The 25,316-nt window shown below is 47.9% G+C and overlaps 8 protein-coding genes across 8 annotated transcripts; 3 read left to right on the top strand and 5 right to left on the bottom strand.

Annotated features, from left to right (window-relative positions):
• Nucleotides 1-62: 62 nt before the first annotated feature.
• Nucleotides 63-1,562, bottom strand: N7479_010515 (GDP-Man:Man(1)GlcNAc(2)-PP-dolichol alpha-1,3-mannosyltransferase; the record flags this gene model as incomplete). The annotated part of the gene is made up of 2 exons (XM_057258206.1): nucleotides 63-670; nucleotides 728-1,562. 2 exons carry the CDS (start codon nucleotides 1,560-1,562, stop codon nucleotides 63-65), a joined length of 1,443 nt encoding a protein of 480 aa, XP_057105664.1.
• A 681-nt stretch (nucleotides 1,563-2,243) lies between these two features.
• N7479_010514 (uncharacterized protein) lies at nucleotides 2,244-4,196 on the bottom strand (the record flags this gene model as incomplete). Its single annotated transcript, XM_057258205.1, has 5 exons — nucleotides 2,244-2,797; nucleotides 2,866-3,082; nucleotides 3,138-3,785; nucleotides 3,834-4,076; nucleotides 4,125-4,196. The coding sequence occupies 5 exons, from the start codon at nucleotides 4,194-4,196 to the stop codon at nucleotides 2,244-2,246; spliced, it is 1,734 nt and encodes a 577-aa protein (XP_057105663.1).
• Nucleotides 4,197-5,470: 1,274 nt separating this feature from the next.
• N7479_010513 (uncharacterized protein) lies at nucleotides 5,471-10,982 on the bottom strand (the record flags this gene model as incomplete). Its single annotated transcript, XM_057258204.1, has 4 exons — nucleotides 5,471-10,066; nucleotides 10,131-10,321; nucleotides 10,391-10,714; nucleotides 10,826-10,982. The coding sequence occupies 4 exons, from the start codon at nucleotides 10,980-10,982 to the stop codon at nucleotides 5,471-5,473; spliced, it is 5,268 nt and encodes a 1,755-aa protein (XP_057105662.1).
• Nucleotides 10,983-13,364: 2,382 nt separating this feature from the next.
• Nucleotides 13,365-15,194, bottom strand: N7479_010512 (multicopper oxidase; the record flags this gene model as incomplete). Its single annotated transcript, XM_057258203.1, has 1 exon — nucleotides 13,365-15,194. The coding sequence occupies one exon, from the start codon at nucleotides 15,192-15,194 to the stop codon at nucleotides 13,365-13,367; it is 1,830 nt and encodes a 609-aa protein (XP_057105661.1).
• A 707-nt stretch (nucleotides 15,195-15,901) lies between these two features.
• Nucleotides 15,902-17,192, top strand: N7479_010511 (FTR1 family protein; the record flags this gene model as incomplete). Its single annotated transcript, XM_057258202.1, has 4 exons — nucleotides 15,902-15,932; nucleotides 15,989-16,110; nucleotides 16,167-16,612; nucleotides 16,667-17,192. The coding sequence occupies 4 exons, from the start codon at nucleotides 15,902-15,904 to the stop codon at nucleotides 17,190-17,192; spliced, it is 1,125 nt and encodes a 374-aa protein (XP_057105660.1).
• A 1,904-nt stretch (nucleotides 17,193-19,096) lies between these two features.
• N7479_010510 (FAD-binding 8) lies at nucleotides 19,097-21,098 on the top strand (the record flags this gene model as incomplete). Its single annotated transcript, XM_057258201.1, has 7 exons — nucleotides 19,097-19,299; nucleotides 19,355-19,484; nucleotides 19,543-19,562; nucleotides 19,628-19,920; nucleotides 19,973-20,551; nucleotides 20,616-21,031; nucleotides 21,084-21,098. The coding sequence occupies 7 exons, from the start codon at nucleotides 19,097-19,099 to the stop codon at nucleotides 21,096-21,098; spliced, it is 1,656 nt and encodes a 551-aa protein (XP_057105659.1).
• A 674-nt stretch (nucleotides 21,099-21,772) lies between these two features.
• N7479_010509 (CRAL/TRIO domain protein) lies at nucleotides 21,773-22,954 on the bottom strand (the record flags this gene model as incomplete). Its single annotated transcript, XM_057258200.1, has 2 exons — nucleotides 21,773-22,104; nucleotides 22,162-22,954. 2 exons carry the CDS (start codon nucleotides 22,952-22,954, stop codon nucleotides 21,773-21,775), a joined length of 1,125 nt encoding a protein of 374 aa, XP_057105658.1.
• Nucleotides 22,955-23,212: 258 nt separating this feature from the next.
• N7479_010508 (DNA-directed DNA polymerase alpha subunit POL12) lies at nucleotides 23,213-25,309 on the top strand (the record flags this gene model as incomplete). Its single annotated transcript, XM_057258199.1, has 3 exons — nucleotides 23,213-23,709; nucleotides 23,760-25,065; nucleotides 25,136-25,309. The coding sequence occupies 3 exons, from the start codon at nucleotides 23,213-23,215 to the stop codon at nucleotides 25,307-25,309; spliced, it is 1,977 nt and encodes a 658-aa protein (XP_057105657.1).
• Nucleotides 25,310-25,316: the final 7 nt, after the last annotated feature.

Here is a 25,316-nt window from a genome sequence, read left to right as displayed (position 1 = left end):
TGGGGTAACTTCAGAATGAGTATATTAATGTAAAGTACACAATTTAGTGCATAAACTATGGGTTATAGCGCTTTAAGTAAAATTGCAACCATAACTGCAATAACAGCCCCAAGCAGAGCGAGAATGACAAAGACCTGCTGCCACCCATTGAATGGCCTCCTTTCAGCTTTGAGCATAGTGGAGATCTCTTCTTCCAGTCTATCTCCCATAGCAGTGAGTGAGAATTCCTGCTGTGCCCTGTTCTTGCCAGCAAGAGCCATGCGTTGAAGATCCTCCCGACTCAGTCCGTAAAGTGCCTTGTCCATCACAGCAGTCCACTCTTCATCTGCATGAGCATCCCGGAGCCAGCCCGTTTCACCCTCAACAATTGTCTCCAGTGGACCACCAGTATTAGATGCTAATACTGGGAGACCAGCACGCATTGCTTCGACCGGCACAATGCCAAAGTGTTCGTTAATCGGGGTGTAGAGAAGGAGCTTTGATTGCGCCAACAGGGTATCTTTGAATACAGTGGGAACAGAAAGAAGGAAAAGGACATCAATGTCATCGGGGATTGAAAGTGCAGATAAGACTGTCTTGGAAGTTGCAGTCTTCAACCCAAGACTGGTCGCTAGCTCATCCAGCTCTTGGTGGTACTGGACATTCTCATGGACACGATTGTCGTAACCGCCTGCAAAATACCATGTTAGCATTTAGACAAATCTCAGATCCATGCAAAATTTCTTACCAGCAATCACCAGCCGCGTGCCTTTCCTCTTCTCCGCTCCTAGTCCATTATAAGCGCGAATTGCCAGTCCCATATCCTTCTTACGCTCAAAGCGATTGATGCTGAGCAGAATCTTCTTCCCACCCCAGAGAGGGTCTTCCTCCGCTTTCTTTGGCACTGGTATCCCGGAATCCATATCGACACACGGATATACCACTTCCACATCACCTAATCGGTCCGAGCCAAAGACGTCACGCACGACCCCGCGGGAGAACCTAGAGTTCGCAACAACCCGATCCGACGCGCTCATCGCCCAGCCTTCAAACCAATCAAACGGAAACCGGTAGAGCACTTTCGCGAAGCGAAGAAGCGAGCCACCCTCATCTCGGCGCGCGAGCAATTGATCCGGGAAGTGACAATAGAATAGGATGCGCTGACGTCGGGACTTGCGCGGACGGCCGAACGACTTCAAGAATGGCACACATGCTGGCAACTGGTCCACAATGAAAATATCATCACGATCCTCCTCGTCGTCGGTGGTTGTGGTAGTTGTCTCCCTTGTTCCAAGCTCACCTAGTAGTGACACGGTAAGATGTAGCTGGCGCAGCGCAGCCATGAGGATGTGAAGTCGTCCGCAGACATGGGCAGGGAAGAGGGTATTTCCGCGCACGCGGACGTCCAGCGTGCCATCGCGCGCCTCATCGAAGCAATGCGCCTTATCGCGGTGGGAGGTGTAGATCGTTACGCGGTGGCCTCGGTTCTGAAGAGCGAGGGCGACGTCAATTATTAGCCGCTCGGCACCTCCGATACCCAGATCCGGGTGGATTATTGTCACATTGGACCGTTGGAGGCCCATGGTGAATTGTTTTTAGAGCTTGGAGTTTGGAGCTGTCGTTGCGACAAGCTTAAAGACACGTGGGGTATACGCGTCATGTGATGCAAATATGCCACAGTGTTAACTCGCAACTTCAATTGATTCATTTGTCTAATATTTCATGTTAATAACGTTTTGGCTCAGTGTAACGGCGAATACCTAGAAAATAGCCCCTTGGATTCCGGTGTTTTAAGGTCGTGGTGGGCTGGCTCAGTGTCAGTTAACGGGCTATCATGACTATCATGACTGGATGTCAAATACGTATTTTAATATGATTGTAGGATATAGTCTTCGGTGCAAAGTAGTTGAAGAGAATGGAAAATATTTTTCACGCGAATGATTCAGTAAAAGCAGTATGAAGCCCACTATCTATTTGCTTTCAAGAAGTTGACCAGAATCCGATAGAAGACAGCACACAGGATACAAAAAAAGCGGCGGATATCAAGAATGAGTATGTACTGATCCAATGAGTCTCAGATCTCCAGCCACTATGCCTTTTCCGCTGTTGTTGGTAGATGAGAGAAGAACGCACTAAATATAAAAAACAAAATGTTGGCCTACTGCTTGGTAGACTTGCGACATCGCCTGTCTATACTATGTAAAGTGATATTTCACCTAAATGGTCCAAGAAAAAGCAGTATGAAGCCCACTATCTATTTGCTCTCAAGAGGTTGATCCCAGAATCCGATATAAAACAGCCCACAAGACATAAAACGCAACACCAGATAACAAAAACGAGTAAGTTCCAATCCAAGCAAATGGAAAATGCACATGCGGTGTTGGTTTCAAATCGGAGAAGAACGCACTCAATATGAAAAATAGAATGTTGACCATTTGTAGGAGCCTTTGAAACCACAAAGGCATATCGGACAGATCTAATTCAATTGCCAATGAAAAAAGAACAACCTCCCAAACTCCAATCAATCCAATGACGGCAGGTGGACAATATAATATCAAGTTGTCTAGAAGATTGGCTGTGTCGTTGGTTATGCAGATGAGGATTAAAATAGCAATGCACACGAGAATGAAATAAAGTATGGCTCCACCCAGAGTTTGGGAATGATCATCCCACTTGCTGTTGGGATCATCTGGCCTCCTAGATGTTTGATGCTCGAAAGGAGAAGCAGTTAGGCTAGTTGATTGGGACCTAAGATAGGATGTTCCGTAAATAGTATGATCACTGCAGCTCATGACTACGCCAGTAGATTGCTTATCGTCTAATCATGTCTCGTCGTTAGTATCTCTCTATGTCAACGATTTGGAGCATTGAGTATGCAGGGATTACCGTAAGTGAAGAAGTATTTAATGACCGTGATCAAAGGTGCAAACAGTAAAACGAGAGCCACAACCTGTCCAAAGCCCCAGTCGCTATCTCTCTCATCGGAGTCCTGTATCAGCGGTCCCAATGACCCATCATCCTGATACACGGGAGTTTGAATAATGAGCAGTACTCCGAATAGACGGATTGTACCCCAAAAAAATCCAGCTATTAGCCAGCACACCTTGTTCACTGTCAGATGAAAGAGAAAGATGATTAGACAACTAAGGTACACTCACTTCTAGAAACATCGAAGACCACCCATCTAGAAATAGACGCGCCACGAGAAATGTCGTCAGCAAAGGACGGTACAGAAGGGTACGTTTCAGGCTATTGCGGGAACCACTTGAGCAACACCAAGTGAAAGCAAAGCTTAACAAATGGCGCGCTTGCATGCTAATCCTAGCTCTAGCTTTCCCCCAGCCGTCGATGGAGATAGTCTTATACAGTTTGATTATACGGGTCACAAAACCCAATATAATCAGCAGTATCGAGATTATCATTCCGCAGTATGCCATCATTGAGCTTGGACTAAAGCTCAAATGGCACATCGCGGGATCAATCATATCATTCCTCACAAAATAGGTTGTATCTGGCAATATTTTGAACGAAGTCCAATAATAGTCGCCTGTGAACGAGAGCGCTATAGTCAGGAATATGACAAGAACAGCCATAGAAACCAGTCGCCACGTGCGCTGAAGCGAGTGGTTGTACAGATAGTTTCGGAGAAGCGTTAGGCAAGCCAAATGAGTAAGACTAGAAAACCAGGCCAGGTCGACGATAACTATCCAGTGGAAGGATGAAATGCCCTGGTGGAGCTGCACATATCCACTTATGAGTATCGAGAGTCCAGTTATAATTTGGATGTCACTCATTTCAAGGATGCACTGTAGTATGTCAGTTCGTATTCAGCTCAACCCAAAGGGTATCTGTACCTTAATAAAGGCTTTCTCAACTCGAGCATTGATATGGACCTTCCGAGCCCCCATCAACCGCTTGGGTATATACCGTACGGTCCGCAAAATAATTTCATCTATTGGGTTGGGACGAAATGACTGATTCAAAGTATCTTGGTCTGTCTTCCTGAAAGGGTCCAGAGCTGGCTCATAACCCACGAAGAAGTATATGATAATGAGCAGCACTGCAATCCCTGCCGTTGCAACATAGTTTGCAATGACCTAGGCCTAAATTAGTTGATGGTACTGATAATTAAGTCAGCAACATACCCTATAACCAGTGATGTCGGTGTCAATAGATATAAAATGTTGCGGTCCCGAGCAGTTGTAATGTGAGGGCATAACGACCTAAACCAAAAGAGACTCTTGCTCCTTTGGTAGGAATTAATCTCTTGAGTAATGCGGAGCGAAAAAGGCTATATTCTCTCTTCTCTTCCTTTTGATCTTTCTTTTAGGAGGTTACGCTTGCATAAGTACACGGCTCAGAGTGTCGATCAGCTCTAAATAAATCCATGCACAGCCCACCAGCTACGGGGTTGCTAGAAGCGAGATGGAATCAATATATGGCAGGAACAGCATCAATACATGTACAAATAGGTTACATCATATATTTCCCACATCTTGCTATCAGATATCCACAGTGCAGGCTTTTTTAGCCGTTATACCTTTTGTACTGTCTGCCCATACAAAAGGTACAGTGACACAACAAAGGTGTTCACACCCAGTCTGGTATTCACTAATCAGATACATATGTACCCAGGATAACGGGCGGTATAAAAAGTTGATAAGACGGTAGCGGAAGGGGTGCTGAAGCATTTGCTGTGTCATTGTACCTAATTTCAAAAAGTATCGTTCGCTGAAGATGATCGTTGACTCGGGCGCACTAGCACAGTGAAAAAAGGGTTGTGCTTGGCACGATTATAACCCATAGCAAGTAACATCCATCTTACACCAATTGGTACATAACCCAAGAAGACATACATATGTAGTGAATTTCAAACCTATCAAATTTGTACTGCCTAGCCTTGAGAAGATAAGAAATAAGCCGACATTGAAAACTTCATTGACAGATGTACGAAACAAGCAACCTGATATGAACGAGCGAGCATCCATATGAAATTCAAAGAAAAGCGACCGAGAACTGACAATATCCCCCGCGATTGCGACACGAAGATTGAACGCGAATCAATCTGGAAAACAGCCGATGGAATGTACAATATCGAGGATTTTTAGCGTAAGATAAGGAATCAAAAGATCTACCAGTCATGAGGGATTCATGAGAGTAGGGAAAAAAAAGGAATATGTGAAGAACGGAGCTGGAAAATGGAGGGTGAGGCTATAGGACAAGGTATGGACGGAATTGACAGGGGGAAAGTGACAGAAACGTGAAATCTCATAATACAGGGAAATGGGTTGAGTAAGTAGATGATTGGAACCGAATAAAATAAAGGGGTATGAAACAAGAGACGAAGAAATAAAAAAGAGAAGAGAAGAAGAGTGACAGAGAAGGTTTAAAAAAAAGTGTACAACCGGAGAAAAACGATCAAGACAGACGAGAATGCGATCGCTTTTGATGCTGGGAAAGCTCAAGCAAGCAAATTCAAAGTCAAAAACGCCTAGAAGCAGTTGAGGGTGCTCTTCTTCTTTTTCTTATTGAGGGCGAGCATGCGCTCTTCGAGCTGGGCGCGCGCAGCCTCAGCTTCACGGCGGGCACTGCGCTCCTCTTCGACGGCCTGGAGAGATAGACGGGCGGAGCTGCGTTCCTTGCGGAGGGAGGTCAGTTCATCCTCGAATGACCAGGCCTTCTTCTTCCAGGCTTCGCAGTCGCTCTTAACCTTGGTGCTCTGGGCTTCAAGGTCACCGAGAGCCTCTTCCAAGGTAGCAGTCAGCTGCTTCTCGGCGTACAGGTGCTTCTCGATTGTTCGGATTCGGGCTTCCTGGTCCTCGACCAACTGGACGTTGGATAGCTCTTTGCTGGCGTGTCGAGAGTTGGGTGGGGACGCGCTTGAATTGCCGTTGGGGTGGGAGGCGATGGTAGGGAGGGGGGGGAGAGGGATCGCCGGTGGAGGCGAAGGAAGAGAGGCAGCAGAAGCACTCTTACGGAGATTAGATGTGAGAGAGCTGCTGCGGTCGTGGGAGCCCTCGGAATTGCCGGTGTTCTTGATTTGAAGCTCAAGCTGCTCGATCCGCACTTGATAAGTCTCGATGTCACCTTCGTAGGTAGCAATTTTGACCTTGGCGTCTTCCAGAGCCTGGTCACGCTCTTGCTGAATGACGGATAGGCGGTTGTGATGCTGATCGAAGCTGTTTGTAATTTGTTCCTCCAGCTCCTCCACGAGACGCACACTCTTCTGCTTCTCGATCATGATCTCCTCAACCAGGGCCTCCTTCTTCTTGACCTGTTCGTCCTTCTGGCGAAGAGTATCCTCCAACGTAGCCACCAAGAGAGCCAGCTCATTAACCTTGGAATCCTGAATGTTGTTCTTCTTTGTCATCTCGTCCAGACGGCTCTCGGAGTCCGCGTTGGCTGCCGCGTTAGCCTCCAGCTGCTTCCGAAGGTCTTCATTGGTACCAATAAGCTCAGCATACTTGTCTGAGAAGTTCTGCTTCTGAGCCAAAACATCTTGGATCTGATCTGCCAAGTTATCGGCTGAGACCTCAGTGTTGAGGAGAGTCGACACAGCCTTGAGCAGCTTAACCAACTCATCACGAGACTCTGCAATATCTTTCTGCAAAGTCGCCATAGATTTCTCATGCTCAGCGTCCTTCTCAACGAGACGAGCATCGTACTCGGCCTGTGCAGCAGCCTTAGTACGATCCTCCAACTCGACCAATTCACGCTTGTGAGATTCCCGAAGGGTATCCAGCGCAGTATTGTGAGAATCAACAACCAATTTATGGGTAGAAATTTCTTGCTCAAGTTCAGCCATTCGAGTAGAAAGAGTCAAGTCAACAGCGCCGGCATTGGCTCCTTCCTCGACAGTGGTCTGCGAAGCCAGTTGATCCTGGGCATCGGAGTGAGACTTTTCCAGAGCGGCAATTGTTGCAAGCTGAGTAGTAATAGTAGCCTTATGATCTTCGATGTTCTTCGTCAGACTATCCACAAGCTCCTGCTGTTCAGCGCGGCCACCCTCAAGCTCTCGAGCAGCGACTTCTTTCTCGGTGGACTCGGCATCGGCAGCAGCACGCTCAGAGCGCATAGCAGCGACCGAAGCCAAAGCAACTTCCAGCTCAGCAAGAGTAGTAGCGAGCTGCGACTCCGATGACTGCAAGGACTCCAAAGCACTCTTGTGCTTGTCTTGCCACTCTGTGAGCTCTCCCTGCAGAGTACCGATCTTCTTATCCTGCTCCTCGGCACCAGCATCCATTGCCCGAGTAGCGCTTTCCTGAGACTTCAGAAGGCCCTTCAAATTGCCAATCTCAGTCAACAGCTCCTTTTGGCGGGATTCATGAGCATCTCTAAGATTGTTAATCTGTCTTTCCTGGGAGACGACCTGATCGCGCAGTTGCGAGACCAGAGCCATGTCCACAGGTGAGACACCCTGCAAACTCGACCGTTCTCTGGTCAGACCAGAGATAATAGTCGCTTTCATTTCCATTTCTTTCTTAACGGCCTGGTTCTCAGCTTCAAGGGATTGGAGGCGCTCCATACGGCTTTGCAATTCATGCATGGTTTGGTCCAGATGATAGTCGAAGTTGTGCATAGCGTCAGGCTTACCAGCAAACTCCTCGGACGCAAGGAGCCGAAGACCAGTAAGGGCTCGGGTTGCACGGTCAACTCCTGACAGAATGTTCTGGCTCGTCATGCGACGGATCATTTTGAAACCGGGGGTTGAAGGGGGCGAGCTTGACTTAGCGCGATGAGCCTCGGCCTTCAGCTTTTCGACCAGTACAAGAATCTCCTCATGCTCGGCTTGCAACTCCGTATACTTCTGGGCCATGATCTCAGCACCCTCCTGGTGCTCGGCAAGCATCTTGCGCATGCTCTCAGCTTCTTCAGAGTCCACATGAGCGACCGACAGCACCTGCGGGGTTGAGGGCGCGGACGAAAGTGCCTTCGATCCGTCCTCAGACAATGCGCGCAAAGTGGATGGCTCCCCGGCCGAGGATAATTCCGAAGAGAGTGACTGCGAGAATGAGTGTTGTGCTCCAGGTTTCGAAGTCGGAGTGCCTCCATTTCCTAAAAAAGTCACCGGGCGTGGTGAAATTTCGTTTTGAACACTGGGTGCCGGGTGGCGGGCTTCATCGATTTTATCCTGGCGAAGCTCTTCCAGGGCTTTGAGAGCCTGCTCGTACTTGGATTCAAGGTTCTCAAATTCACCAATGGTGTTCTCGTGCTGCAGACGCAGGTCGAAGAGCTCCTGGGTGACAGTCTCGAGCTTGTCGGCAACGAACTTGGACTGGGCGGGACTTGTGATGGGTTCCTCACGAAGAGCCTCCGTGCGACGTGCCTCCAGCTTGCTGGTCACGTTTTCCAGAACCTTCAGGTCCTCACCCGTCTCCTGCTCGGATTCTCCAATGGAGTCGAGCTCGGTTTCTATGGTCGGCTCGACAAAATCCTCGTCTGATTCTGGAATGGCTGTCTCAACTGCTTCGCTGAGAACGTCTAGAGAGGGCGTGTGTCTATGAGACATCTGCGAATTCCTGGCCTGGTGATAGTGTGGGTAGTCAATACCGTTAGCGCTATCGCGTCTATCTCCGCGACCTTGTTCGTTTTGTTCGTCTAGCTCGCCGAGTAGGCGGTCTAGCTGCCCGAGGCCTCGCTGGCGTTCAATGACATGTTCTAAACGCATTACCTCGCGCTGCATAAGTTCCATGTCCTGGTCACCCTCCGCAAGTCGTTCTTCAAGAGTCGAGATGTATTCCTCGCAGCTGGCTTCGTTATCTCGGGCCCTGCTTAACTCCTTGCGCAGTTCGGCAACAATGGCAGCATGCTTCTCCTCGCCTGTGGAGTGCCCATCAAGCCTGGACTCCAATTCGTGGAGGTAGGTCTCGGTGTTGACTTCCCGGTCCAGCATCTTCTGAACACGGGCTTGAAGCTGTTCCTTGACAGTCTCGATATAGGCGCACTTGCTCTCGCGCTCAAGTAAATCACTCTCCGTGATAGCTAGGGAGCCGCGTGTTTCAGAGAGTGAACCCTCCAAGCTTTGGATGGTCTTTTCGTACTCCAAAACCATCTGCTCCACAGACTCGGCAAAGGACTTGGACCGCTGCATTCTCTCGACTGAGCTCTTCCCAATTTCGGATGTAGCGTCGTTCACTTCGTTGTGGGTGGAAGGCGACTGCGATTCACTAGCCATATTCGAAATCAGCTTGGCGTGGCGCTGGCTGAGAGAATTGTAGCTTTCTTGAACGTCCAACAACTGGTTCTGCAGATGCTTTTCACGTTCGTTCTGGCGATCGCTTCGTTCGGTGGGTCCGCCTTCCCGTCGCTCGGATCCTTCAGAGTTGCGGATCTGTAGGCGCAAGAAAGATATCTCGGACTTGAGTCGCTCAATCAAAGCCTGCTTGTCGCCGTCGTCTGCGATATGCTGAATGTGAGGTTTGCTCTGAATGGCTCGGGCCCGCTGAGCATATGATATTGTGTTCAAAGTCTCGCTCAGGTGGAACTCGGCGGGAGTCACACAAGCAATCATGTACGTGTACGCGTTTCCACCGAGAGAATCCTGGAGGAGTCGAGTAAGCTTTGAATCACGGTAGGAGACGTGAGAGCCCTGTTGGCGCGAGGAGAGCTGCGAGATGACCTTGCCAAGTGCAGCCAGGCCAGCGTTAATAGAGATACCCTCCCTGGCGCGTTCTCCGGAGGCACCTGTGTTCTTTAGCCGTTCGCTACCTGCCAGATCCACAAAGTGCAGTTTGCTATCGACAGTGACTGTTTCTCCGGCGTTGAAAGCGTCGACTGGCATCGACATGCGCTTCTCCTTTATGGGGCTTGGGGTCGCGTGAATTGAAGACTTGCGCTGCACAAGGTTCAAGCTGAAGACGGCATGCGATCGAGATGATTTGGCGTTGATTGCCGTGGAGTCTGTTTGACGAATGGTGGAGCCAAAGTTCAGGGCGCCGATTAGATCGTCGAATGAGTTAATGTTGACTTGGTGTAGACCGGTCAGAAGAATACGACCCTTGGTGTCTTCACGAATCGTTACGTTGCTGCGATCGTTTGCGACGGCCGATTCGGGAAGGAGCAAATCTCGCAGGTGTTCGTTATAGATCTGTAGGACAATAGTCAGAACAATGCAATTCCAGCAAACAGGTCCTTTCTGAATAAAAGCGCACCTCCACATATGTAGCCTTCAGTTGCCAGGTCTTTTCTTTTTCCAGGTGCAACTTCCCAAAGCTTGAGGCGGAGCTCATTGAATATCGTTGGGGTGTTCGGAGACCGGTAGTCGCGTTCGAACCATTCCGCATATGTTTCGGGGCACCTTCTAATTTATCGAACAAGACCTGGGCAGCACGGGGGATAATACCTAAATCAAAATGAACACACACATGGTTAGTCCCCAGCTAATTGATAAACAAGCATCTTTCAAACTCACCCATATCCTGCATGTTATTCATTTCAGTGGGACCCGAAGTACCCATTGTGAACGACTTTCCGGCGCCGGACTGGCCATACGCCATAATCGAGACATTGTATCCCTGAACAAATGAGTCGACACTATCACTAACATAATCCCAAACCCCTTCCTGTTGGGTAGTTTCGGGGAAAACACGATCAAACACAAATAGTTTGCGCCCACCAGACACTTCAACTGACAGACTAGTTGGCGCAGTTACATGGACTGTGGATCGTTGGAATCGCTGAGGAATCAATTCATAACCGGGATCGGTGGGTTTCAGTGGTGGTCGCACACGGACAGCTGCGCAAGGAGTCAGTAATGAATTTGGTCACCGGCTGATGCTGTGTTTCCTTGTTGCAGGTACCGGGTAACAATAATCAGGGGGAAGAATGGAGAAATGGATCCACATACCGACTTTAACTGCAGTCTTGCCATCCTCATCTGATGCACGACTCCCACCTTGCCTGCTGCTCATACTTAAACGACTGGTACTGCGCGGAGTGCGCATAACGCCGCTGATCGGGCGCGGGGGTGCGCCAGTGGGCGATGCTGGCGGTGAAGCTGTCATCTCTCTCCCCAAGAGAACCACACCAGGTGGAATAGAAGTAGGAAAAAAGGGAATTCGAAGTTGTTAATCAATAGTCGTAGTCATGAGGGCGCAGAATAAGGAGATGTCTAGAATGTGGAGAGAGGTCCAGGTATTAGTCTATTTTTCTGCCCGATAAGAACAGATACATCAACAATCAACACGCGTACCTGTTAGTCCCCGTAACGTTGTGCAGGAGGAAAGGAGACAAAAGATGAACCAGGAAGATGCTGGAGAAATTAACACCGTGCACGGCTTAGAATAGTTTAGCGTTTTAATTAAGATGAAGGATGATTTTATGTTTCCAAGCGAAGGGCCGGGGGGAAAAAAAAGCTAGCTCTTTGGTTCAGGGGCAATAGGCATTTGGGCTTTCTACTCACCAACTTTTCTTTTTTTTTTTTCTTTATTGGATTGATATACTGGTTACAAAGTACAAATATGTATACAGTAGGGGGGTTACTGTATATGCATATTAAGCAATAACCCCTTTCGTATAAATACTCCGCGCACATGGTAATGGTGTTATGCCTCACATGTCCTGTTAGACTTCAATTCTCTTATCTCCACCTAAATTAAATCAAAACCGCCAAACTTGTCAAACCCACATGTTTTGACCGTTCGTTTCAGGTTTGTTCTTTTAGCTTTATCGGGGGTTTGGGCTGAAGTGAACCATCCGAGCTCATTTCTCCTATTAACCCTCTTAATCGCCAACCTCATGGCATTCTGGATGCCGATCACTTCGCGTTTAGTCGCGGATGGAGTCTAATTGTGTCAGGGACGGGCCAGCCAGACCAATCCACCAAGTTCTCCTGGACTTGGGATCCACTCCAACTGGCCGCCATTGGGGGTCGGGTTCAGAGGTTCGGGGAATTGCTGGATTTCCACTATGTTCTGCGGATTTTACTCCGTCTATTATGTACTGGATACAAAGGAGTATGTCCAAAGCATTGGATCGAAGTACTCTACAATTGGCCCTAATCCATCCCGAGCTATCCGTGGAAATTGCGCTGAACTTAGGCAAAATGTCGAAGGTTTGGTGCCTGGATTGAATCGGAAAAGCGCTCCACTACTCAGAGAAACCGTTGAAGGATCGACGATGGCTTTTTTTTCCTTCGATTTGAAATCCAGTGCATTGCATTGCATACAAATATGCCAGAACCCGAACTCTAAACACTTGTCCATGGATAAGCTTATACCTACAAATGAATTTCATTGTTTACAACTTGGCGTGCATGGTTTTAAATCCTTCGTCCATTCTTAAATTCCTTTCAACTATGGGAGTAAGTATAAGTGGATGTTGATATCGCTTTTTAGCAAGCCCTCTATAGAAGCATGGTAGGAATATGTATAGATGTCCCATGATTTTTAGCAGCAATATCGCTAGGGCAGCCACCAAAGACCTCATTCATGGGCTTCTATAGATCTCTAACATATATCAACCAGTCAACCTAATCTCTCGGGCAGCAACCCAGTGATTGCTCACAGAGGGCTATCGAAATGGATAACCGTCACAAGCACATATATCATATTAATGATCTGCAGCAGGGGCAGAATGATAGCCTGATCACCATCAAGACAGATAACACGAGGAAGAGTCCTCCTAACCCGCAAAATGCTAAGTTTATCGGCAAAGTAAGGGGCTTGTGCATCAGAATACCGTTGTCTTTCCTCGATTTGCTTGATAGCACAAGCATCATCGTATCTGGGACATTGACGTGATAGTCACTTTTTTTTCAAGATATCTGCTGCGTTGAAGTCCAGATTTGGGGGCATACGAATTAATCGGGACGTCTTCACAATCCAAGATCCACATTTTGCACTCGAAAGACTTCACCACCGCTGACGCCCAATTTACGTGGGCCTTTATCTTCCTCTACATGCATTAGCTGGCAGAAGTCTTCTGTTCAATTAAGGGATATACATACTAGATATTGAGGCCATGAGAACCATGTCTAATTCTGCTAGTGCCAAATCGAGCTATATGTCTATATGAGGTATCAGTATCGAACGTGGCACGTGGTTAAGAGTGCCTTCGTCTTTGCGAGCAAAGGGTGGAAGGAGGGTGTTTTACCTAGATTCCCCGCATCTTTGGCCAGCCGATCCGCTCCATTCATTGCCCAAATGGTCAGTGTCCGCATTGACAGTTGTCGCGGAATTGGTGGGTCTTGCCCACGAATGTCTCCGGCACTTGTGGATAGTCCTATCCCGGGCAACTCAGGTACATAAACGTCCGTACAATTTTCCTGTGTGCCAATAACCAAGCACACGGCCAGACCTCTTATTTCTGCACCCCTATTTCTGGCGATTTATAAGGGATTATATATGATATTTCAAAGTACAGCAGAACCCTAAGGAAAAAAACTCTCACAGACTATCACGCTCGGACACCACAACAGTCTCCTCCTTGGGTTTGATGCCCGATATACCGTATACGGTAATGAATGCCATGCCCAAAAAAGCAGACACACAAGAGAACACCATTGCGACAATTCCCTTTGCGGTAAACCCGACAGGTAACCACGGACGTTGTCTGTTTTGACCAGTCAGATCGAGCAGGTCGTCCGTATTAGCGGCAGCATTGCCCTCATAGGAGATGTTTGCAGCCTTGCAGACATTAATTTCGCTCTCTGTCAATGACATCTGCTCTTGGATCTGCTTCGGGGCTTCGATGAATGACATTGCCAAGCCCTGCGACATGTGCCAGTCGATGTGGCAGTGGAATAGCCAAACACCAGGGTTATCAGCGACGAAACGGACAACAAAATTGCCCTGTGGCGGTGCGACAAACGTATCTCGGCGAGCGGGATATTTCGGGAAGCTACTTTCGGGATTCTCAGTGGCATTGAAAGGGACTGGGTCGCCGTCGGCGAAGTCATTGAAAGAAGGACCATATGAGGGAGTGCGACTGACGAGCTGGAAGTTGTGCCCGTGCAAGTGGAAGGGGTGGGAACCGCCGTCCAAGTTATTGAGAACAACCTCGATGACCGCGTTGTGCTCAAGAATAAACGGGTGGGTAAATTCTCCGTAAACCGCCGCATTTGTGGCGTAGTCCCCGGATGTGAGGACGGAGTATAAGGTCGGGACCTTGGGCATCGTGTAGGAGATGTTGTTGAAGAACGCATAACCTGCACCGTCATTCAGATTGTCCATGACGACGTCGACCTCAATGGTCATATCGGGATCTGTGAGGAGCGGCATCCGGTCATGAGGAACAAGCTTCATATCATCGTATGGGACAAGGTCGGAAGCAACGTCCACTTTCATCACAGCTTGCGGGTGCGCCGCATTGCTATTGTACTCGAGCCAATTGGTTTGGTTAAGCTGGAGAGAAGGCTCGATCACGTCCAGTAAAAGCGAGTCGGCAACGGTCACGATCGGATAGTTTTTATCCGTGGAATTTTTCATGGTGACCAAGATGGAATAACGTTGCGCAACGGCGATGTAAAGAGTATCAGCCTCTTGCTCGTCAACGTATACTCCGTCGATTTCAACAATGCGGAAAGTGTGATCTTCGATGTAGAAGTACTGCGCCACAAAGGCACCAATATTGATCAATCGCATCAGATACGTCTTTCCAGCTTCGACAGGAATATTGGTGTTCAAGGTGTCATTAAAGAGGAAGGAATCCGGAACAGGCTCAGCTCCCGTCGGGTTTCCAACGCGAATGAACGGAATATCCTCGATAAGCTCATGGTACCAATCACTCATGGTAACGGTAAGCTCATGGTCATACATATCATTGAAATATGCCTGATCGTCATGCACAATCAAAGCCTGCCGGTAGCCATCCGGGTAGCAAGCATCGGTATGGCAATGATACCAGTAAGTACCATTTTGGGGGATGGTGAAGTCGTAGGTAACCGAGGCACCAGGAGGGACTGGGCATTGGGAAACCATCGACGCGCCATCCATATTAGTAGTTCCATTTTGGAACATGCCGTGCCAATGGATAGAAGTCTCCTTGTCTCCAAGTCCATTATACATATTGACAATCAGGCGATCTCCCTTGTCGACCTCGATAACAGGTAGCGGCCACTGGCCGTTGATACCCACAACCTTGCGCTCATGGAGACCATCAGGGTTCGCATTGACCCAGGTGACGTTAAAGTCAAGATTTACTGTCTTCGCCTGACAGTACTGTACAAGAAATAGTACTGCCGTGAGGCGAAACAGCATTCCATAATATATCGCCATGCTTTGAGGTCTCGCCGGAGAGGAAATCAAGGGGGATTTCCGACTTTCAAATGAAGAAAGAGGGCGAATAGCCTTGGGGAAAAAAGATCAGTACAAACAAGGGAACGTAACAGTACGAGATTGATAAGCGGAAGCTAATCTCCCCGAGAAATACAAGCGCCTGTAGGTCTCTAATCAATCTCGTTTCGCCCTAATCAGATAAAAAGTCGGAAGTCTATTAAGGGTATTCTAGGGTACTCACGTGGGAGGCTATCAATTTTCCATTGGTGTGGTCCGTATTCGTATAGCATATGGAGACCGGGGACAAAATAGTTGTGTTCACCTGCTATATTAGGAAATGTGGCATGATTGTTATGCATTATGGCCGCTTATTTTTGCATATTTTTGCATATCCTAGAGAGAATCCAAATGGTTGGACCCCTACATGTGATAGTTCGTGTTGAAGAGATATCCACTACTACCAATCATAAAGCCAGATGGGCCAAAAAAGGCTTCCGATACGGGGGAACTCAACAAAACTAAGCAATCTGATAAATACAAGGTGGATCGTCAACGCTTGTGTAATTTTGATTGAATTCCTACAATATGTACGGAGTATGTTTCGGTAACCGCGCCCTACAAGGGGGGATTCTTATCGGGTTGCTTTTCAAGGGCTTTCTTGAATCTCTTCTTCTTTAAACATTGGGAACCAAATATATATATCCAACATGGGTGAAAATCGGGTTTTCGCTGTCACTGGTACAGTTCAAGCACTGCTTTGTGGAAAACACAGTTTATTAACTTGGTTCAATCAGTGTTTTTTATTTGTTTTCGAGAATGTCTCGAGACAACAGTGGTTGTGTCGGTTCTACTGGCTTTCTTGAAGCAGACCCTCTATGAGAGTGATCGCTCGACATATAGAAAACTAGTGAAACAAGTATGCGACCGGTTCTCACAGTCTTATACAAGTTCGCAAGCTAAAGGAAATAATAGGTCTGGCTAGGGTGCGGCTTAGGCCTATTTATTTGTCTTGCAGTCGGCGCAGGCATGATTGGTGCTTTTTACGGACTTGGAACAGACACTTTCTCCGGCACTGAGGATATTTGGGAAGGCGTGCTGGGAATTATTGCGGCACTCATCATCACTATTATGGGAGCTGCCCTTCTGCGCGTGTCTAAGCTTCAAGATAAATGGCGTGTCAAGCTTGCCAAGGCTCTCTCACACGAGCGTGATCCTAATGAGACCAGAAAGGGTCGCTTTAAGAGATGGATGGAGAAATACGCTATGTTTATCCTTCCATTTATCACGGTCCTCCGTGAGGGTCTCGAGTGCGTTGTCTATGTCGGTGGCGTTGGGTTAGGGCTTCCTGCCACTTCTTTCCCTTTGGCCGTCTTTTGCGGCCTTTTGGCCGGTGCCGCAGTGGGCTATGTTATCTACCGGTATGTCAATTCAAATTGCCGTTAAGAAAATATACAGGGCTAACATCCCGACAGAGGTGGACGACAAACTTCGATGCAGATATTCTTGATTATCTCCACTTGCTTCCTTTATCTCGTTGCTGCCGGTCTTTTCTCGCGTGGTGTCTGGTTCTTGGAGAACAACACCTGGAACCACATCATCGGAGGTGACGCGGCCGAGACTGGCTCTGGTGCAGGGTCCTACGACATCCGAAAGAGTGTCTGGCACGTCAACTGCTGCAACCCGCTGATAGGAGGTGGCGGTGGTTGGGGCATCTTCAATGCGCTTTTTGGTTGGACCAATTCTGCTGATTACGGCTCCGTGCTTGCATACAACTTCTACTGGATCTCTGTCATGGTTGGTTACGCGCTGATGTTCTACCGTGAGAAGCGTGGAGCTATTCCTATCATCGATCCGGCTATAAACGGCGTTGCAAGAGCCAAGGCCAGGGCTAGGGCCTTTGTTCTGCGCCGACCCTATGAAGATCCGGTGACACCTGTTGAGATAACACCGGTTCCCGTTCGGGAGAAGCATGCAGAGACTGGCGTCCTGGCTCTTTAGATTTGATCAGTCGAGACGGAGCAGTTCCAATATCGGACAGGGTTACATGAGAGGGTGGGCGAGATAATCATATTGGGCGAGGAAGCCGATGTTGTAAATCGAAAAGTATTTTTCAAATGTGAAATACATAAATACATAAATATAGAATAGTAATTTTACCACTGCCAAGCTCATAGTATTTACTAAGCTTTCATGCAGGGTCCACGGAGTCTCACTTGGTGTAGGGTACGGGGCACGTGCTCCCCCACCCGGACAATCCGTATCTTCCGTTCAAAATGTCGCCTGGCTAAATATCCTACATGTGTACATATGTAGGTATGTAGGTATTTCTTTTCTAGTAGTACAATAGGAGCAGACAATCTCACTAAATCTCCGAAAATCTGGTTTTCTCCGACTCGACCAGCCTTGTTCAGATACCTTGTCAGCTTTGTCGAGTGAGACATCCGAAGCATGAGCCCACGGAGTTACAGAAACGACATGGATCCTGGCGCTTTCTGGCACTTTCTGGCTCGCACTAGTATCATACTAGTACACCTAGCCAGTAATTAACTGATTGATAGTAATCTTAATCGTGGTACAGTGGCTGCCTAACACCTTCTCCCCACTGATTCGGAAGCAAGGGAAAAATTTTGTCAAATCGGTATGTACAGGATATGGAGTCCACATTGAGGTTTCATTGACGGCATATAGAATAGAGAATTACGCGTCAATCTGACATTGTGTATCCCAACCAATAGGAATAATAGGGGTAATAGGAAGGACGAATTGAACAGCAATGAAAGCATTACCCCAACTATTTTACCCTGTAATCTGTGGGCTTACCGGCGCCAACTACCAGGGTGTCCTGCATGAAAATGCCATTCTTGGCTACATGCAACCTGCTTACGTCTTTGTTCCACTATTAACTCCATATACCATTGCTGGTGTCTTTATTCACTAACGCCACCGAACTTTCCCTGGAAATTTCGAAAGATACATATGTACATATGTAGAAACCTTGAAAACTGGATCATTGAAGAAAATTTTATCAGATTCGGGATGGTCTTTCCAATCCAGTTTTATCTGATTGATTAGATGGGTTTGACTTTTCATCTCCATGGATATCCTCCCCTTATGTAGAGTGCGATAAAATCCTTCTACGGATTTCACACTAAAGGTGATTCGTAATCTATGTTGATCCCTTGAGATATATATCTCCGTCTCTCTAACTGATCTTCCCGTAAGCCTAAAAAGGAACGCGTTACATACTCAGCCTTGAGGCTTGATGGCTGAGGCTTATCTCTCATTCCAGCCCTATCAAAACAAGAGAATAGTATCGACATACATACACCATGAAAGGAGGAATAAAGTTCCAGCAAAGGGTTTATCAACTTGCAAATAGCCAGCTGAATATATAGCATCTATTAATTGACCCCAGTCTACGTCAACCGCTAAACATCCGCTAAAAATCCGTTAAACCTCCGTCGAACTTCCACCAAAACGCCGCTGAAGAACCTTAAAGAACCCTGAACAATCGTCATCAAGTCGTTTGATATAGTCATTTCATTTTGGTAGAAACAAGTGTTTGTTCGGTTGGTTTCTGTAACCCTAGTCTACATACGTATGTACGCCGGTGATGTTCCGGTTTCATTTCCTAATTGGGCGTGTGAAGATGCTTCTCGGTGTGTTACTATATAGGAACTTCTCCGTTTTACGTCGTTTTCGCCCTATAGCAGACATAATTAAGCCAATTGCATAGCCGTAGAGACAATAGAGACTCCATTTCATCAGCTTGGCGTGATTATCACCGGTGTATTGCAAAGGTGAGAAAGTGCAATTAATAATTGACCTGCCCGGCCAGGTTGTGTGGATCGTAGAGATTTTCATTCCAAGCTTTCAGGTTGAGCCTATCTGCAACAGTTACTATGAGTGCCCACGAGCCTGCAGCCGCTGCTGCAAAGGATGCTTCGAGAGCACTACGTTTGTCTAACAATGAGTGGACTGACAAGTGTTTTGCCATCTCTATGGGTGCAATTATGGTTCTCTTTGCTGTATACCACTGGTCAAGTGTGATTCACTTTTACTATGGTCGAAGGAAGAGTAACCCTACATTGACTCGGAAGTATAGGTATGTTCGTCGTTCATGTGGGCTAAGGATAATACTGATTATCTGGATATAACAGACAGGCTCGACGCTTTCTGTCTAGCTCAACGATTGGATTAAGGACAGATCGGTCTATTCTGTACATCATCTACTGGGCTATCAACTTGATCCTCGCTTTAACCAATATCGATCTTACAAATATCAGCTTTGTAAGTTGACCTGTTCATTCTCTGGTCTTGGTTTACGTCTTTACTGACACGCTTCTAGGTTGCCAAACGATTTGGCTGGTCAGTGCAGTGCCTCAATACATTCCTCTCCTACCGCCTAGAGACTGACAAGCATCTATGAACAGGATTTCAGTCGCAAACTTGACACTTTTGGTCTTCCTGGCCTTGAAGAATACCCCCCTCGCTCCCTTAACAGCCACATCCTACGAAAAGCTCCGCCCGCTACACAAGGTTGCAGGTTACACCTGCATCTTCACAAGCGTCTTGCATGGCATAGTATACCTATCTGCCTGGTCTGAGGCTGGAGAACTATACGAAATGAAAGAGACAAAGAATTTTGCCGGTGCTATTGCAGGTCTTGCCATGGTTATCATTGGCTTTTCAACCATCACATACCTCATGCGAGGGCATTATGAACGTAAGTTATTCCTTCCTATACCCCTACCATGTCCACTGCTTAACATCCACAGTCTTCTACATGCTGCATTTAGCCATGTTCGTTTTGATTATGATCACAGTCGGAATGCACCGTCCGAGTTTTTCAACCTCAACAGTGATCATCGTGATATTTACTGCCTCTATTTGGACCCTGGACCGCATCATCCGCGGTGCAAAGATAGTCTGGAACTTCTTCGGAAATTCCCTCACTGTCACGGCTTTGCCCAACAATGCCCTTCGGGTAAAACTCAGCCGTCGCATGCACTGCAGTCCGGGTTCCCACGCTTTCTTGTGGGTTCCTGCCGTCCGCTGGATTGAAAGCCATCCCTTCACTCTAGTATCTTCGAACCCATCTGAGTTCGTTATTCGAGTGTACGATGGCTTCACACGGGACTTGTACAAAGCTGCCGTGGAGTCCCCAGGGAGATCTCTACGCTGTTCTGTGGACGGTGCATATGGCCAAGTCCCCAACTTCAGGGTATTTGACAAAGTTGTTCTTGTCGCCGGTGGCAGTGGTGCTAGCTTCACGTTTGCTATTGCACTAGACCTGATCGCAACATCAAACAAGACAGTGAAGTCGATTGATTTTATTTGGGTAGTGAGAAATCGAGGTATGTGAAAGGGTCACGAGGAAACAATATTTTATTACCCACATCAACTAACTCTGTCTCATAGAGAGCCTCGAGTGGTATACCCAAGAACTCAAACAACTTCAGTCTCATCTAGAAGTGAATGTACTCATTCACGTCACTGGCATTTCGTCACCCACATCATCCCCGGACACTTCATTAGAAAAACTGTCTACAAAGAACGATGTAACTCAAACAGAGGATATCATAGTCTTTTCAACAAATGACCCTGAGAAAGGTGGTGCGCAACAGTCCACAGACAATATTTCTTCTTCCATACACCAGATCTTACCAGGGCGCCCGAATATTGGCAACCTGATCAGGACCGCTACCACTGCAAGCAACTCAGATGACCGTATCATTGTCGGCGCCTGTGGCCCTAGTGAGCTTCTTGGTACAACACGGAAGGCTGTTAATAATGAGTTGCATAATGACGGACTATCCATAACACTCTACACTGAGGTAAGTTAACAAGATAACCAGACGAAGAAACTTGACTAACATTCCAACGTAGGAATTTGAATGGTGATATATGATGTTCGAACGATACAATAGCGTTGATGTGTTGGAATTTATATGAATTTTATAGTTAGAGAAGAAAGATGAGAGATCAATTATGTTGCGATTGGAGGCTATTTAGATAGAGAGATTACTTTTACGATTATGCCACAACAGTTCTGCGTTCTAACTGGCTCCGGTCTATATGTAGATATGTAGTTAGTAGGTCTTACAGAACTGTAAATTTTCACGTGCCTGATGTGTGCAAGGGCGCCACAGCCATCGCGGGGCATCCCGGGGTTTGGTATACTTCATATGGATCTTTCATTGATTAGATTTTGCGATTCTAGATTTATTGCGGTGCTATAAATTCTGCATTTATTATTCCTCCAAGCTTAGTGCAGGCTTTACTGCAACATCAATATCTGTCTTTTTATATTCGCTCCTGGGCTATCGAAATTGGCGAGTGTGTGAAACAAGAAACAAGACTGAAGAAAATTAGGTATCTAGTATTGACAGAGATTGACATGTCTATGTATAAACAGGCATATCGAAACAGAGCGGTATATGTTAAAAAAAAGCCAACAGGAAATCACCCTAGCGCTGTGAGAAAATACCAGCTTTGAACCAATAAAAAAGGAAAAGAAATGGCGACCGAAAATAATAAATATATCAAAATGTGCGCAAAATGATATTTTTTCCCATTCAGGCTTGTTCGCTAGCCTTGGCCTCAACCTGAGTCTGAGACAGACTGGGAACGTCTGCGCCCTTCAGGTAGTTCTCGAACTCACCAACCTGTTTGCCACCCTGAACCCAGCGCTCACGATATGCCTCACGTCGCTGTTCAGCCAGCTTGTTCAAAGTAGGCCAGTAGGATGCATGGTCGTAGCGGAATTCAACATCACCACCCACAGACTTCATAAGATGGCTAGGTGGGACGTGTTGACGCAGGTCTTCATTGAACTTGAGCTTCTGTCGGGTATTGGGGTCAATCAAGGGTGTGATCAGTTTGAAGAATCCCCAGATGACGAACGGCACTATGATAAAAAATTAGTAACTTATCATTAGATTGCGCGGAATATGAAATCACTAACCGTTGATCACCAGAGCCCGACCAAGTCTCTCGGGGTAGTGGTTTTGCAAGAAGCCAAGCGTCTGCTTGGCCTGACCCAGGCTTGCGTTTTGGCCAGACTTTGTCTCCTTAAAGTTGACAATTAGGGAAAGAGTGTCTTGGCCAGGTCCCGTGAGATCAATGGCCCGCTCCAGCATGAAGACAAGATGTTCGAGCTGGCGGTCACTCTTCTCCGTATTCTGGTTGGAAGGCAAAAGATACAGACATGGCCGGGCGTGGATATCATAGCCCAAAAGGACCTGCTTGCCCGTTTCATTCTCAATTGAAATATACTCGGGTGTCAATTTCTTCAAGTCATACTCGCGGCGCCATGTGAGGGTGCTCTGGAGCCGTGTCTCGGCCTCTGCGACGTTCCACTTTGTCGCGCGTAGGTAGCGCAGGAGACAGTCGCGGGTCAACCACATCCTCTCATCCTCAGTTATGGGAGACGTCGGGGCATTTTTCTCGGCCTTGGTGGCGACTGTGGTCCATGATAAAGCAGACTTAAGCAAAGTATCGTACTTGGATTTTTGGTCCGGGGTAAGCTCCGCGGGGGGTGTTGGCTTGGCTGTGTCCAGCGGCTTAGCGAAGGGCTTCTGGATGAGGCCGTCTGCGGCGGATGTAGGTAGCTCGAGATCAATTGGCTTCGCAGATGGAGTAGACTCGGGCTTAACGTTCACGGGGGCGGATTCGACCGGTGCCGGTACGTTGGTATCGGGCACGGTATCGCCATTGGTGGGCGCTTGCGCTGTAGCATCTTGTTCTGGGTTCGACATGGTCTTGGATAGGATCTAAGTATCTAATTTTGTAGATTTATAGATTATACAGTGACACGTGGCAATCTAGAGAGTTGAAGAATAAATATAAGGGGCAAGTGAATCACGCATTCTCGCAATGGACAGGTCCACTCCGATCAAATGCTCGAATAATATTACTTCTTTAGGCCGCTTAGGTCAGCAACACGGTCTCACGCGTCTTGCGCGTGTTTGCACTTTCAATGTCCATTGCCCTTCCACGATACACATCTCGCCACAATGGACGCCGAGGCAGAGCTCAATGAGTATTTTGCGGGCTCATTCCCCGATGGAATCCCCAAGGATATCCTTGCCGAGCTCCTTTCCATGCTGCGGGTGCATTCAATCTCCGCGGAGGAGCTCTTCTACAAATGGGAATCATACAGCATAAAGATGGGCGAGGGGGTGACATTGACCATACAAACAGTGCGAGGCTTCAAACAAGATGTCCAAGAAGCGTTGGAGCGTGAAAGTCGCGACAAGGCTGTCCGACACACAGAAAAACGAAGCGCAAACATGGGAACCCCGCGGGGTGCAGGCGCAGCTGGCGGTGATATGTTTGGGATGTTGGATCAATTGACACCAACTGCCTCGAACCGAACTGGGAATGGATTTGGATCCGCAAAGCGCAAGGCCGAGTTCACCTCTCCCGCTACACCAAGAGTCAGCAAGTTCGAAAAGTTTGGATCACAAGCGGGCACAAAAACACCAACTGGAACACCTGGCGATGGAATGCAGTATGTGTTTTTTTCGGTTGTATATTATGTATTGAAGGTGCTGATATCAGGAAAAGAGCAGTTCCGTTCTCCGATCGACCGAATCCTGGCCAGACGGTGGAAACCCTCAATGCGCACCTATCCTTGCCAGAGACCCCAATGGCACCATTTTCCGAGGCGCGCATTAAGCCTACGGCGAATACAGACCTCAAAAAGCTTGGATACAAGCCCATGGGCATGAAATTATCAGAAGCATCGGAGATTTTGGATGATCGTATCGACGAGTTCGCAACTTTATTCCAGGCAGAATTCAATTCAGATGATATTACATTCGGCAGTGCAGCCATCCAAAGCACGAGCGAAATTATTGCAGTTGGACGGATCGCTTCCGACAGTCTCGAGGGAAAACTGAACCCAGCTTCCCTCGTACTCGAGACTTCGCGCCGGACCGGAGCCGGCAGACGAGTCCCCTTGAAGGTGGATTCGGTACCCTCAGTGAACTTCTTCCCAGGCCAAATTGTGGCTCTTCGGGGAATCAACCCTTCTGGTGAATATTTCACTGTCAAGGAAGTGCTCCCAATTCCCCTTATGCCACCAGCGGTATCTTCGGCTATGGCACTGGACAGCATCAATGAGCGACTTGATGCAGATGCGAACACACCGCTTAACATCATGGTTGCGGCTGGGCCCTACACAGCAGATGACAACCTAGACTACGAGCCACTGCAGGAGCTATGTCAGAAGGCAGCCGAGAGCTACGCCGACAGTCTGGTGCTGATGGGACCGTTCCTGGACATTGAGCACCCTCTTCTTGCGTCGGGCGACTTTGACCTGCCAGATATCAAAGGACTCGATCCGGACACAGCTACAATGTCTATAATGTTCCGGCACTGCATCTCAGCACCACTAGCACGACTTGCATCTGCCGTCCCAAGCATCACGATCGTGCTGATTCCGTCTGTGCGTGATGTACTCAGCCGGCACGTATCCTGGCCCCAAGAGCAACTCCCCAGGAAGGACCTGGGTCTGCCTAAGCAGGCCCGCCTGGTCTCGAATCCCGCCACATTATCGTTCAACGAATGCGTCATTGGAATGTGTTCACACGATGTGCTCTCCGAGCTTCGCCGCGAAGAGGTCTTGCATGGTCGGCCCACAGAGGGCAACCTGCTCACCCGTCTGCCCAAGTATCTCATCGAACAACGCCATTTCTTCCCCTTGTTCCCTCCAACTGCACGATCGAATCTTCCAAAGCCCGGGTCCGAAGGTGGTCTGGCTACAGGCGCCATGCTGGATCTGCCCTACATGAAACTGGGCGAGTGGTGGAATGTCCGGCCTGATATTTTAATTGTGCCTAGTATGCTGCCACCTTTCGTAAAGGTATGTTACCCGTAGCCAAGGACTTCCAATTTCAACCTCCGTAATGGTGTTAACCTTATAATCTCTGCAGGTCGTCGACAGTGTGCTAGTCATCAACCCAGGCACCCTATCAAAGCGTCGCGCTGCAGGCTCATACGCCCAAATGGCCGTCCACCCCCGACTAGTGGCAGAAGAAGAGCGGGAGCAAAAACAGCTGAGCCACAACTTGTACGAGCGGGCTCGGGTCGACATCAATCGTATCTAGGGGCATG

The sequence above is a fragment of the Penicillium vulpinum genome (genome assembly GCF_028829585.1).
Source record: "Penicillium vulpinum strain IBT 29486 chromosome Unknown utg000004l_segment0_segment0, whole genome shotgun sequence".
Taxonomy (NCBI): domain Eukaryota; kingdom Fungi; phylum Ascomycota; class Eurotiomycetes; order Eurotiales; family Aspergillaceae; genus Penicillium; species Penicillium vulpinum.
This window is presented reverse-complemented; position numbering and strand designations above follow the sequence as displayed.